At 46.0% G+C, this 14345-nt stretch overlaps 1 protein-coding gene across 1 annotated transcript in view; it reads left to right on the top strand.

Annotated features, from left to right (window-relative positions):
• Positions 1-14345, top strand: part of PIP4K2C (phosphatidylinositol-5-phosphate 4-kinase type 2 gamma) — a 400711-nt gene that overhangs the window by 268375 nt on the left and 117991 nt on the right. The window contains exon 8 of the mRNA XM_078688969.1: positions 5014-5266. Coding sequence (XP_078545095.1) covers positions 5014-5266 — 253 coding nt within the window. The remainder of the gene's footprint in view (positions 1-5013; positions 5267-14345) is intronic.

Raw genomic sequence — 14345 nt, 5'->3', positions numbered from 1 at the left:
GTGTTGGGCGATGTGACTGCGACGGGGTATGTTGAAGATCAGCCTGGCTGTGGCGTTGTGGACAATCTGGAGTTTGCAAAGGAGCTTCTTGTTTATTCCGGTGTAGAGAGCTTTGCTGTAGACCAGTCTGCTGCTGATGAGTGCATGTGTGACAGTTTTTCGGGATTCGGTTGAGATCCATCTGAAGGTCTTTAGAAGTAGGCGAGGGTGTTGAAGCAGGTCAAGGATACGGCATTCATCTGGCGGTTCATTGTGAGCGATGAGTCTAGTATGATGAGCGATTAGTCTAGTATGATGACAGCGACCTCTAGAACCCCTGGAAGGACTAACTGCCTTTTACAAAGACTAGATCTCCTGCGATCAGCAGCTCTCTTCCAAAGAAACTCCAAAGAAATACTCTGAGCCTGCTGAGGACGAAGAAACTCGACGCCTGGAACCACCACTGCACCCGTCGTCTACGGCCGGAGTCCAAGAGGCCCACCGGTCCCAGCGAGGTCCGCCAGTTCTCCTGTTTCCCTGTCCACTGTGGGTTGACTCCTTCAGGACTCCCCGATGTCGCCTGCAGCCTCTGCATGGAGACCCAACCAACCGCCAGTGATCCGGTAAGATGAAATCAAACCTCAAAAGGCACCCCTTCATCCGGGCACCCTGGAGAAGACGACATGAGGTGCACCTACGTCCTCGAGCCCTCCAACGTACCTTCTCAGCTGTTCGTTCCTCCCTGAAGACTTCCTGGACTGAGCCTGCAGCCAAAATCCAAAAACGGCAATCTGCATAGAATTGCATTGGGCCCCTTACCACTCCTAAGCACCCTGCGGCTCCTGTGTTGCTGGTGGTGTGCATTTGGTGCCATCCTGGGACTTTCTTTGCCCTGACCTTATCCCTAGGAGCTTGGCTGCCAGATTCAAGTTTCCTGCTCGTGAGGAGCCCCCAACCGACGCCCCCCTAGCCCTATTGATTAACTTTGGGCTTCTGTGCTCTGCACCCGGCCACCCTAGTGCCGCTAGTGGTGTGATTTGAGGGCGTAACTGCACCTTGGGGAACATTGGTCCTAAACTCCAAAAGCTCTACTTGCAGGTTGTTTACTTACCTGTAAACCGTTAAGACACTTTTCCTCCATAGGAACCAATGTTAGAAGATTTTTGGACAAAAAAATCATAAGTGTTAAACTGACTTTTTGTATGAGAAACCAAAATAACTTTCTTTGATCTACAAACTGTCGTATTTACCTGTGTTTTGTGAGACCCACTGTGTGATATATAGGCATATTACCCTGAGTAGCAAAATTATCTAAAAGTACTCTAAAGTAATTTCTATGTATTTTTAGCTGTTTTAATAGCCAATACAAACCTGTAACGATGCCAATTTCAACCACAACTGCATTTCCTTGTAATGTTTTGCATTTGAATGTTTGTCACACTTACCTGTGCCAAGTCCTGCTTGGCTCTAGAAGTAAAACATAAGTATACTTTTTTATACTTATCTAAGTGGTCTGGATTCTGTCTCTGAGTTTGCGCCATCAATCTTGATTGAGTGAATAAAATAAATGCTTAACACACCCTCCTGATAGGCTCAACTGCTCGACCACTGCCACAAAGAAAGCTGTTAGGGATTATCTCATTTATCCTCTGCTATACCTGTGGGGATCCTCTGGACTCTGTGCACACTATGCCTTACTTTGGTATAGTATATACAGAGCCAGCTTCCTACAACCATCCCTCAAGGGAAGGCTTGTTCAAGTGTTCACAGACAACACTACTGCCATGTGGTACTGCAACAAGCCGGGCGAGGTGGGGTTGTGGACCCTCTGTCAAAAGACCCTGCATCTCTGAACTTGGCTGGAACAACAGGGCATGTCCCTGGTGGTTCAACACCTGGCCAGTTCCCCGAGTGCCAAGGCGGCCAAGCTCAGCCATCATGGCCTAGCAAAGCACAAGGTGGCTTCTCCATCCGGAGGTGGCGCGAGGTCTCTTTCAACAGTGGGGAGAGCCTTTGATAGATCTGTTCTCCTCTGAAGAGAATGCGCAATATCAGCAGTTTTGCACATTGTAGTTACCGAGGCAGCTCTCGCCCTGCGACACTGTACACCTCCAGTGGAGCACAAGCCTCCTGTATGAGTTTCCGCCCATACCACTCCTGTCCAGATTGCTCAAGAAGATCAGGAACGACTGGGCCCAAGTCATTCTTGTGGCTCCGGACTGGACAGGGAGAGTTTGGTATCCTGAGCTTCTGCCCCTTCGGGAGGATCTTTTGTCGCAGCAGCAGGGAAGGGTCCTCCACCCGAACCTGTCAACTCCCCGCCTCCTTGCGGTGATAGTTGATGGCTTTAAATCTTCCTTCCGAAGTGTGCAAAGTTATTTTGGCAGCCAGGCAACCCTCCACTAATTCGGTATACGCCTGTTGATGACCAACATTTTGTAAATATTGTACAGACTGGTCTGTTAACTCTTTGTCTGCCTCCCTCTCTGACATTGTTCTTCTCCTCCTGTCTCTTGCCGGTAGGGCATTGAGATCTAAAAGGTTACTTTTTTTCCATTTCTGCTTGTTTACAGTTGGCACTCAAACTGTCACTATTCTAGTCCCCTATCGTACATAGATATCTGAAAATGCTTACGCATTTGCATACCCATCACCTTTCATTTTGCCCCAGTGGGACCTTCACTTGGTCCTCACTTATCTTGTGTGCACCATTTGAGCCACTGCACAACTTTCCCTTCCGGCTGCTCACCATCAAGACAGCCTTCTTAGTGGCAATCACTTATGCCAAGGGGGTGAGTGAGCTGCAAGCGCTTTCACATCTGCTTTTTTACCTGACTGTCTTTTCAGTCAAGGTAGTGCTCCCCACTAAGCCTTCCTTTTTGCCTAAAGTTGTGACACCTTTACACCTAGGGCAATCTGTTACCTTGCCCACCTTATATGCTCCTCCCTATGCTTCTAGGGAAGAGGAACGTCTCCATCGCCTGGACCCAAAATGAGCGTTATCGTTCTACCTTGACTGCGCTAAAGAGTTCTGGATGGACGACCAACTCTTTATGTGGTACTTTGGAGCAAAGAAGGGATGTGCTGTACAAAAGAGGACCCTCTTGTGATGGGTTATCCTCTGCATTAGTATGTGTCACACTTTGGCAAAGAAACAGTCTCCTGAAATCCTCCGAGCTCATTCCACCAGGGCTAAGGCAGCCACCACGGCCCTTCAGTGTGGTGTCCCTGTTCTTGACATCTGCCAAGTGGCTACATAAAAAAATTAATTTAAAAAGTTGGTACTTAGTGGGAAATGCACTGAAGGACATTATGAAACCTTTATTAGTCAATGCACTGCAGAGGTCTATGGGTAACCAGAGAGCCACAGAATGAAATCTTGATTGGTGCAGTGGAGTATAGTGATGAGTATTTTTACTGCTACGAGGTCATAGTCGGACAGAAAGCACTGTGAATATGCAAGTCATTATTTTATACTTCCATTACACACAGTGAGGATAGAGTGCTACAAAACGTGCAAATAATTTTACAATAAAATAATGCTTCCAAAATGTAGATTTTAGTAATACCAGAGCATAAGTAATGCAATTCTTTTTTACATAACTGTCCCTTCAAAACCTCTGTAGGAGTACTAAGGGCTTTGTAAATGCTGTTAAAATTCAAAGCAGGCACTTCACAGCCCAGTTGTTAACCCTTTGCACTACCACTCAAAAAAACACATCTTTGTAATTACAAAGCTTGGAGTGGTTTGAACAATTAAAGCAAGAACCGGCTCTCAAGCACCCTTTACACGTGCCGATTAACTGGTAGGCACATTTGCATTTCATTCAGGCAAGCAGGTGCTCTGGCATGCAGTCTTTTCCAGCACTAGAGACTCAGTTGATAAAACTTCAGCGGATAACGATCTAAATTAGCTCTCCCAGGACAGCTGTCTTTTTACAAAAAGAAAGCAAATGTTTTTGATTGCAGTCACAAGTGAAGCTGGGGAATGTGCGACCCCCTTCTCAGGAATCCAGGCCCCCCCTGGGGATTGCACCCCACAGATTGAAGACCTCTGACCTAAGGCTTTGCATGTTCATTCCACTAGAGCTAAAGCAGCAACAATTCCATTAGCTTGCGAAGTTCCAGTGCTGGACATCTGCCAGGCAGCAATGTGGGCCTTCCTGCACACGTTTACCAAACACTACTCTGGACAGTCTGGTCTGTAGAGATGGGCACTTTGCTTGTTCGATCCTGTAGGACTTCCTCGTTTGAAATTGGTCCGCAGACCCACCTCTGGGGAGGCATTTGTTGGGTTTCTTTTCTAAGGTAAGGAATCTGCAGCTAGAAGTTTCTATCAGATGAACAAGTTTCTTACCTTCAGTAACGCCCTCTCTGGTAGAGACTATATTTAGCGGCAGATTCCTTACTTACCCACCTTTCCTTCCCGCTCTGTGATGTGATTTTTAGGGACAGGGCTTTCCCCTTTCAGGTCCCTAGTATTCCACTACAGTGGTAAGTGCACTTTGTGGCTCTGTGCTTCTGGCATGGAAAGTCACAAAAAGTAACTGATGTCAGCGCGCCTAGGTGGTGTCTAGTCACTTACAGCTTGGACGACGCCATGCGGAGCCGAGCAAAGCCACCTACCAGTGCGCAGAGGCTCTGCTAACGAAAAAAATGTGGATCCAGGCTGACGCCTGGGGATAATTCTAGGATAAGGATTCTGCGGTTAGATGGAGTCTCTAACAGATCAGACGTTACAGAAGGTAAGTAATTTGTTCTTCATAACTTTCTGCATGTTCCTGGTTTCCTTTTGACCACTTTCACCAATGAAATTGCCTGAAAAATTGATCATAAAATGCTTATCCTTGGCAATAATTGGTATATCACACAAGTATACTGTTTATTATCAAGAGATGTTATTACAGACCTTTGTAGCCTATGTTTTGTGTGGGTAAATAATAAATACCAAGTACATGTTTCTCTGGGGAATCATTTGCAAACATTTCTCTGAAAAATCAGGTTGCTTCTGAAGTAACTGTTTTGAATGTTTAGTTCTTAGTACAACTGAAGATTATGGACTACAGCCTGCTACTTGGAATCCACGACATTCATCGAGCCGAACAGGAAGAGGAGGAAGATTTGAAGGATGATACAGAGGAAGGAGAGGATGAATGTCCAATTGGGACAACTGGGTCGTATGGAACATCCCCCGAAGGGATTGCTGGGTACCTGAACTCACATAAAGCACTTGGACCCGGAGAGTTTGACGGCCAAATTGACGTATATGCAATCAAAAGTGCAGATGGTAAGTAAGCTAAAACACAGCAGAATGGTCATTCGAGTGAAGAAGGCTGAGTGGGGTCATGATGGCTAAATATTATTATTTTTAAAGTGGGTATCCCCTCAACTTTTCCCATGAGTAATTTGGTTTATGATGGGTTTAGATTCCTCCCCTTTTGAATGTCCCTTGCCTTCCTCGGGAAACTCGGATCTGGAAACTCTTCTCCGTGAGTATGGGTCGCCAACATCTTGTGACGTCGCTGCGGCCATAAAGCGCCTCCATTGGTCATATGATGTTGATTCTCTTTTTTCTGTGCCATCAACCTCTCCTCAAGAATGTTGATTAGGTGATGATTTACACACAAAATGTATTCCTAGGTGCAGTTTTCTCTTTGACAAGTTATCACCCAAGCAGTATGACTTCAAGCTTAGTCAGGACTGTGATGGTCAGATGTCAGTCACAGACCCATACAACATCTGCCTCTGGTGTCTGGCCTATTTGTCGTGCCAGAAGATGCATCCCAGAATGCCAAAATGTTTAAGGTTAGGGCACAAGACGACCGACATGGGCGCTGTCAATCACGACTGAAGTCGAAGGCTCTAGTGTTACCTACTTCAAAATCCTCAAAGAAGAAAAATAAGAAGAATTGGAGCTGCGAGTCTCTTCGCCACACATCGAGAAGCACATCCCCAAAACTTTCAACTTGACCTAATCCAGTGTCTGCTCAAGAACCACTGACCTAGCTTCCAGAGAATCCGGTGCTTGCGGCTTCACACGACCTGGTGCTGGTCCTGGAGACACTACCACCTGCAGCGCCAACTGCAAGGCCCTAGGCCGGACAGCTCTCCCCAGAAAGTCCAACTGCTGGAACAGATCTGTCAAGGTTTCTGAATGCAGTGTTCAACATCTTCTCTAAATCCATTGCCCCAGGTGGAGCGAAAGCTGGGCCTATTGGCTGTCTCATTTGGAGGATTACCTGTGCCCTACTACTCTGTACTCTTCATGCTGTTCCTCTCGCTACCTCCAAATTCATGTTTGAATCACTCAGACTCTGGCACAATTCCTGCCATTGGGATCGATGCCAATGATGATGCTGCTGCCATTTAACATCCCTAGTTCATGCCCTACTGCTCTGGACCCAAGAATTTACCTAGTCCCTCAGTTGATGCCTTTGGCACCTCAGCCTACATCACTGGCGTAGCGTCCGGCTTCATCTGCATCACAGTTTACATTGATGCCTCCTCCACTGCAGCCACTGTCTCCAACTCTGCTAATGCCGCAACCATCCTGACCACAGAGTCTCTGCTTCTGATGAACCTACCACTTTACAACTCCATAAGAGAGGCCCAGAGACTGACGAAGTAAGGCCAATACTTTTTCGGGGAAGAAGAAATTATTTTCGACAACCCCAGAGCGTAGGCAATGACGAAGGTCCGTCTCATGTAGACCTAGAAATTGTGGGCCTTTGAGATGGGCTGGATACCTTCCTGGAGTGGTATCTTGTGTCCCCGACTCAACTCCTGCTACCAATGGTGACTTCCTACCAGTCAGTCACTAGGATAGCAGTGGATATCTTAGACTTGCAACTACCATCCACAGATTGTAAGCCCAGTATGGTCACTGATGTCCTTCATTCAGTTGCTTACATATCTGAACCATTACTTCCTTTTAATGAGTCTCGAACTGAGCATATATTAACCATTTAGGAGAAGCCACTGACTTCTCCCGTAGGTTCAAGGGCCATCGCACACAAATTATATGTAAGAGCCTGGTGATCCCAACTTCCTTGTCTCTCATTCATCTCCAGAACGTCTGGAAGTGCAGGCATCTTGCTCCTTAAAACAGATACTGGAAGCCTTCCCTTCTACTTCATCGGACAAGGAAGCTAAGAAAATGGAAAAATTTTCATAAAAGATGTTCTCTGCTGGAAGCAAGGTCCTTAAGTCCATTAATGCCACCTGTCTCCTTGGAAGATATGTTCATGCTCTGCTCGATTTGGCAAAGGCAAACATTCCCACTTTGCTGAGCTGAAAATGGAAAGTCAGGCTGCAGTAAAGCAAGTCTTGAAATCTGCCATAGTCAAAACTGATTAGGTTGCAAGGGCCAATGGGGGACATCTTCTTCCCTAAGCTGCCATGCCTGGCTGCGGAATTCTGTTTTTTCACATATCAACACCACAATGATGGATCCCCTATTCCACAGCTCTCCTCTTGTTAGTAAAAATGCCAATTCTGCATTGAAGAGATTAAAGGGAAGCAAGGCCATGACCCAGTCTCTTGGCCTCCAACCTCACACCAGAGGCAACTGTAAATTTCTGAGATTTCAAGGCTTCAGCAGAAGGTTCTATTTTCGTGGCTGTCAGCAGTACACCCATCAACAACAGCAGGCGAATTCCCACTACAAGAAACGCCGGGGACGAGGCACAGGATGAAATGTGCCCTCCCTCTACCTATCTCCTTCTCATTCTTCTCCTCTTCCCCAGCCACTGCAGGGAACAGCCCTAGTTCTGCCTTCCACAACACGCACCCTACATGTTGGAGGACGAATATTCTCCTTACCACAAGCTTGGAAACCCAGCACATCTAACTTTTATCTTACAGATTGTGGAAAGTAGGTATACCCTACCCTTTCAACAAATCACCCTCCCATCCCTTCCTTGTCTAGCTATAATCCCGCTAGGCCCTGGTCCCCAAAACAAAATGGCAGCCTTTGCCCAATCCAAAGTCTCACGATTCTGAAGTCGTTCCTCAGAAATGAAAAGTTCAATATGCTGTCCTTAGATTAGATTCTACTTGTGTTGGAACCAGAAGACTGGATGGTGTTCATCGACCTGCAGGATGCCTATTTCCACATCCCTATCCTGCAGTTGCACAAGAACACAAGAAGTTTTTTCGCTTAATGATAAGGTCCAAGCATTACCAGCTAGCTGTCATTTCATTTGACCTTACTAACGAACCTCTTGTTAGAAGGAGATGATGGTGATTGTGGCCCATCTTAGATGGGTGGGAATCCTTGCATTTGCTTATCTGGAAGATTGGCTTATTAAAGCCAGCTGACCCTATATGGTGACTTACCACTTGTTGGCAATAGTTTATGCTGTTGTTCAAACTGAGCTTTTTGATCAACAAGCCAAAATCTCCCCTGGTGCCTCTCAGGGCATCTTGTTCATAGACGCAGTGGTGGAAACCACATCGAGGTGTGCCTGCCCTCCTCATCAGAGGGTTCAAGATATTCAGGTGATGCCGAATGGAATGGTCATTCCAGTCCTTACAGTCTTGGTCTATCAGTTTCCTGCATTCTGTTGGTCACTCATGGACGATTGCACATAAAGGCCCTTTAGTGGTGCTTTTGTAGGCAATGGTTAAAATAATCTTGAGATCTCAAAAGCGGTCTTACAGTATACAGGGACACTACTGCTTATCCACATTGGTGGATTGTGGACAGCAAACTTACACAAGGAAAGCCATTCTACACGCTTCGTCTGGTGACAACATTGATTATGGATGCCTCCACTCCGGGGTGGGGACCCCATGTGGAAAAACTGGAGCCTAAAAACCTCTGGGATACAGAAGAAGAGATGTTGCACATCTGTCCGTTGGAATTACAGGTAAAACGCATAGCACTTAAGGACTTCCTTCATTCCATTCGCAGTCAGTCGGTTCAGCTCTTAAAGGACAACAGAGCCATGATGTGGTGCATCCACAAATTAGGAGGAGTAGTGTTGCATCCTCTCTGCCAAGAAGTTCTGCGGCTCTTGACCTGGTGTCAGTACCATCAGATCTACTTAGCAGCAAATTACTTATCCGGAGTGCTCAACGTGCGAGCTTAGTCTCAGTCGGTGTCTTCTTGCCGACCATGAGTGGTGTCTTTCTCCGGAGGTAGTTCACGGTATTTTCCAGCTGTGAGGTTCTTCTCAGATAGATATCTGATAGCGAATTCTAGCTGCAGATTCCTTACGTTAGAATATTCCCCACTGTCCAACTGGATCCAGAAAATCTTGAGCATTATCTCTCTGCACCTGTAGATGACCTGATCAGCTCTATGTTAGCACCATCTGCACAGCTGTGATGGGATTTGTGCCTGTATAGGTGTCACACCTTTGTACTGATATCGGTGCTTTCAGCGCAGATCTGGAAGAGCTACCTCAGTCATGATTTTTCACTGCTTTTATATTTTTGTCAAACCTATTTTGAGCTTTAGCTCCCAGTATGCTTTAAGGATGTTCTGTGAAAAAAACTGTGGGTTTCAAACTCTTTGGAGCAAGTCAGAGGCCAATGTCTGTATTGTAGAAAGCTTACTTTTTTATTTGGTAGTGCCAATGTAAGGGCACACCATACAAAAAGTACAGATGACCCTTATTTGTTTATAGATCTTACATTTATAATCCCGAGTGAAGGGGCACCTCTGAGGTGCTCTCTTGGTGCGTGTCACAATACATCTGATACTGGCATCACTATAGATTTATTGAGACGAGGTATTTGATACCAAACACCTTTATTTTCAGTGCAGCCAATATGTAGTTGCGTAACTCGTAATGACCAGTGCCTAATACATACCCTTAACATGGTTGCCTGATCACTTGAAATGCCCTACTAATGGTACTAGGCATTACAGGGACATACCTGCTCACGTATTATACTGCACCCTGCCTTAGGGCTACAAGGTCTGCTGTATGGGTGATTTGCATATAAGACTTGCAGTGTATTTGGACATTGCAGACAGGGAGTGTGCAATGTCGTGTTTTCAGAAAGATTTGCGCGGTTTCATGCATTCTGCAGTGGCAGTGTGCATAGAGTTTTTGTGGGGGTCCCTTTGGGTGGCATAATACATGCTGCAGCCCCTGGGCACCCTATTTAGTATTCCTACCCTGGATGCCATAGGTACCATTTACCAGGGACTTACAAGGTTGCAAAAGTCCTTGCCAATTGGGTTACAATTGAACACGTTACAGTTTTCAGGGAAAGAGCACTGGCACTGGAGCCTGTTTAGCAGGGACCCATTGCTTTTCCAGTCAAGAACATCAGTACCAGGGGGCAAAAAGTGGGGGCGACTGTCAAAAAGGGCACTTTACTACCCAACCCCTCCAAATGAAAGTGAATGAGACTAACCTTTCCCAAGAGAGTCTTCATAGTCTAAGTGGAAGAACCTGGAAAGGCCATCTGCATTGGCATGGTCAGTCCCATGTCTGTTGTCCACTATAAAGTCCATTACTGTAGGGAGATGGACCACCGCAACAGTTTAGGATTTTCATCTTTCATTTGCATAAGACATCTGAGAGGTCTGTGGTCGGTTTGTACTAGGAAATGAGTATCAAACAGGGACCAAACCACAGCAAAGCCTTCCCTCTCACTGTCACACCAACTCTGTTCTCTGGGGGTGTAAACCTCCTCCTTAGGGAAACCAATTCTTGTAAAAATACAGAATCAATGATAGACGAAAGGGGAATGGTTTCAGGATACCTGGTGACATGATCCACTACCAACAGTATAAATCAGTTTCCTGATGCCGTTTGAGGGTCAAGGGGACCAACAATGTCAATCCCTACCATTTTTAAGGGAACCCCAACCACTGGTAGTGGAATTAAGAGAGCCTTTGGTTTGCTACCTGTCTTGCCACTGGCTTTACAGGTAACACAGGAGTTACACAACTCCTTCACTTTCTAGGACATACCTGGCCAGTAGAAGTGGGTGACTAACCTACTCCAAGTCTTAGTCTAGCCAGGATGCCCAGCAAGGTGAGTAAGAGGTCTCTGTACTGCTGAGGCACAACCACTCTCCTAGTGGCACCAGGTTTGGGGTCTCTGGCCTGAATATACAGGACTTACTCCTCCCAATAGTTTCTTTGGGAGCCACTGCCATCTCCCTTTTCGTGGTCAGCAGCTTGCTGTCTCAGGCACCCAAGATGGGACAGGTCCTTTGTCCCCGGAAAAGATCTTCCCTAGAAGGTCCCCCTGGGCCTAGGAGCTCTGCTGTGTAAGGCCCATGTTTCTAGGGCTCAGTTGCCTCCGGGGCTGACAGGTCTTCTCCCTGATGAGGTGACCTGAGCTTGTGTCTCATCAGAAGTTGGTTTCCCTACCGTCTTGCCTTTTCTCTTAGAGGATTGGGACATTATTCCAGGCTCCAATACCACTTTTTGAACCTGAGCTTTGTGCTTTTGTTTTCACACACACCCATTCAGGTATTCCCAGATGGCGGCATACGTTCTCATCTCTACCGCAGCCCATGCTGAGGTCTCCAGATCATTGCCTAGCAGACATTCTACTGGAATTGCAGAGGACACAACCACCGTCTTTTTTCCAGAAACCTCTTCCCCATTCCAAGATCACAATAGCCATGGGATGGACCTTGACAATGTTATCAGCATTATCTGATAGAGACATCTCGCCGCAGATCCCTTAACTTTTGAATTCTCCCCAGGCGCCTGTCTGGATCTAGAAACGTTTCAGCAGTACCTCTGTGTGCCGGCATTGTATGGCACCGTGATAACATTGACTCTGGTCATGACGTCAGTGGAGGCATATAAGTCCCCTCCAGCGGGTGTCCGTCCGTTTCTTCTTTACCGCGCTGTAACACGGATCTGGAGATGCAGTTCCTCAAGTTTTTTTTTTTTTTTACCTGCTTCAATACTTTGTTGTCAGTGGAACAGTGTGTCTTTGTCTATGTCTTCAGGTTTCAAAACTTGTGGGTCTTGTAGCCGACATATGTCGGTGACTGACCCACATACAATGTATATGTGTTGTTTGGGTGAGCACCACGCCGCGGAGGATTTCGGCTCCTGCCAGAAACTGAAGTCGAAGTCGCTTAAGGAGCGGCATTTGAAGTTGATGGCGCATGTGTCCCGGTCCTTAGAGGCTTCTCAGCCAATGTCTTTGTCGTCCCGAGAAGAGCGTTTGTGGTACGATCTAGAAGCCGAACCCGGTCTGGAGGACGTCTATCTCCCGAGAAGTTAAAAGGTAAGGGACGGTTGAAGTTGCGGCATTCTCGGACTTCACCGTGTGGAGACTCGGTCTTCCGTGGCTCCTCCCGCTCGACGGTTGAGGAGGCCGTATGCGACTCAGCACTGCGTCTCCTCGTGTTTCCGGGAACCTGGGCGTCGATGGCTCAGATGAGGAAATATTATAATTCCTTGCACCTCATCTTTGGGACCCCATGCAGGTTTTGGTTCCTTCTCAGGAAGAGGTTGTGTCAATTGAGGCAGGGCTGTTTCAGCCTGTTCCCATCATTAATGTGCCTCAGGTTGAGGAGAGTTGGATGTCTGCGCTCGAAGAGGCTAGTGGCCTGGATTCTTCGCCAGCTTCAGGGTTGCTTTCTCCCCCTGGCCTTGCTACGGAGGCGAGTTCCTCCTTTGCAGACCTGCTAAGGAGAGTGGTTACGGTTTTAAGCTTGTCACTTCCTACAGTGCAAAATCCCACAGACCCTTCGATTGAGATCTTTTTTCAGGGACAGACTGGAGAAGAGCTTGTTCTTCCATTTGGCTAGGCCCTGTTTGACGTTTTATTAGCTTCTTGGGCCAAGCCTGAGTTGGGGGCCTCAGTGGACCAGGATATTGCACATAGACACCTGCCTGCACCGTAGGACCAATTTTTCTTCATAGACCTTTTGTTGTCTCTCATAGGGGACATGTTCATATGCCAGTTGTAAGTCTGGTATATAGAGATGCTCTGGTCTTTACTTGTTGGAGTAATCAGCGTAGTATGTCCGCAGTACTCTAGTGGTGTGCATATTTATTATGGCGCTGGTGGATTCAGAGCATACAAGCTCTTGTGGTTCATCCTTCATTAAAGTCCTTTTGGCTATGCGTTTTATGGTGCAGGTCGTTTTCTCTTTCTGAGCTGACTGCATATTTATTTGCATATTTATTATAAGTGCTTCAAGAGTTGTGCAAGTAAATTCAGAGTTTATGGTGTATTCTTTGGAATACACTAGTTAGTGGCCTTCTTCTTTGATGGAACATGATGGTGGGAACTCTGTATCTTACGCTGTGTGACAGGCAGCGTCTGAAACCATCTGATAGACTTCTAGCTGCAGATTCCTTACTTATTTTCGGTCAATAATTTCATGGTAGGAGTTTTTAGGCAGTTTTTAGTTTTTAGGCAGCTTTTCTTGTTATTCTACTACAATGCTTTTTGCATCTGTCTTGAGGTTATATGCTACCTATCCTCTTGGGGTATGTATCTATTTTCTCTGTGCTTCACAGTCCTTGAGAAATCATGGCTGTTGCTTCTTGAGACAGACTTGAGATCAGATTTAGTTTTGTATCACAAGTGTTGTCGCATGGCTTCTTGCTAACAACGATTCTTTTTATAAGCAAAGCACGAAACAGAAGGTCAGGGCACTCGGAGCCTGCACCAGTTAGTTTTATATTTAATAGTTAGGGCAAAAATGGTTGTGCCAAGAGCTGGGAACTTGACCTTCCTAGTCCCCACAATTTTGGAAAACCAAAACCCAAGGTACAAGATGGCTCAGCACACACCCACGGTCAAACAAAGTATAATGACAGGAAATACAATACAATATCCTGATTAGTAATTAACGAGCAAGAAAGAATCTCCCAAATTAATAAAATGAGTCTTCAAGTTATTTGAAAAAATATCCTTCTTTTATTACAGTATATTTTTTTATTCATCAGACTTCGTTCGTTTTAAAAACACAATACAAAATTCATAGCTGAAGCGGCGCATTTCATCCCAACGGGACTTCTTCAAGGCTGTTTGTGTTTTTGCAGTCCACAACAGTAGTGGACAACGTGAATTCATAGCACATCAAGTTGCATTGCTGCAAGTAAAATTCTTATTAAAAAGAGCCCCACTCTCATAAGTTGTGTGTGCTGATACATCTAAAGGGTATAGTCTCCCCAAATTGGTACAAATGCAAATAAGCGTGTGGTCCGAAGTCCGGTGATGAAGAACGAGAGGGGTACTCTTTTTAATAAGAATTTTACTTGTAGCAATGCAACTTGATGTGCCATGTATTGACGTTGTGCACTACTATTGTGGACTGCAAAAACACAAATAGCTTTGAAGAAGTCCCGTTGGGACGAAACGCGCCGCGTCTGCTATGAATTTTGTATTGTGTTTTTAAAATGAACGAAGTCTGATGAAGAA

This window comes from Lissotriton helveticus, chromosome 1_1, assembly GCF_964261635.1.
Source record: "Lissotriton helveticus chromosome 1_1, aLisHel1.1, whole genome shotgun sequence".
Taxonomy (NCBI): domain Eukaryota; kingdom Metazoa; phylum Chordata; class Amphibia; order Caudata; family Salamandridae; genus Lissotriton; species Lissotriton helveticus.
Note: the sequence above shows the minus strand (reverse complement) of the source record. Positions and strands in the feature narration are given on the sequence as shown.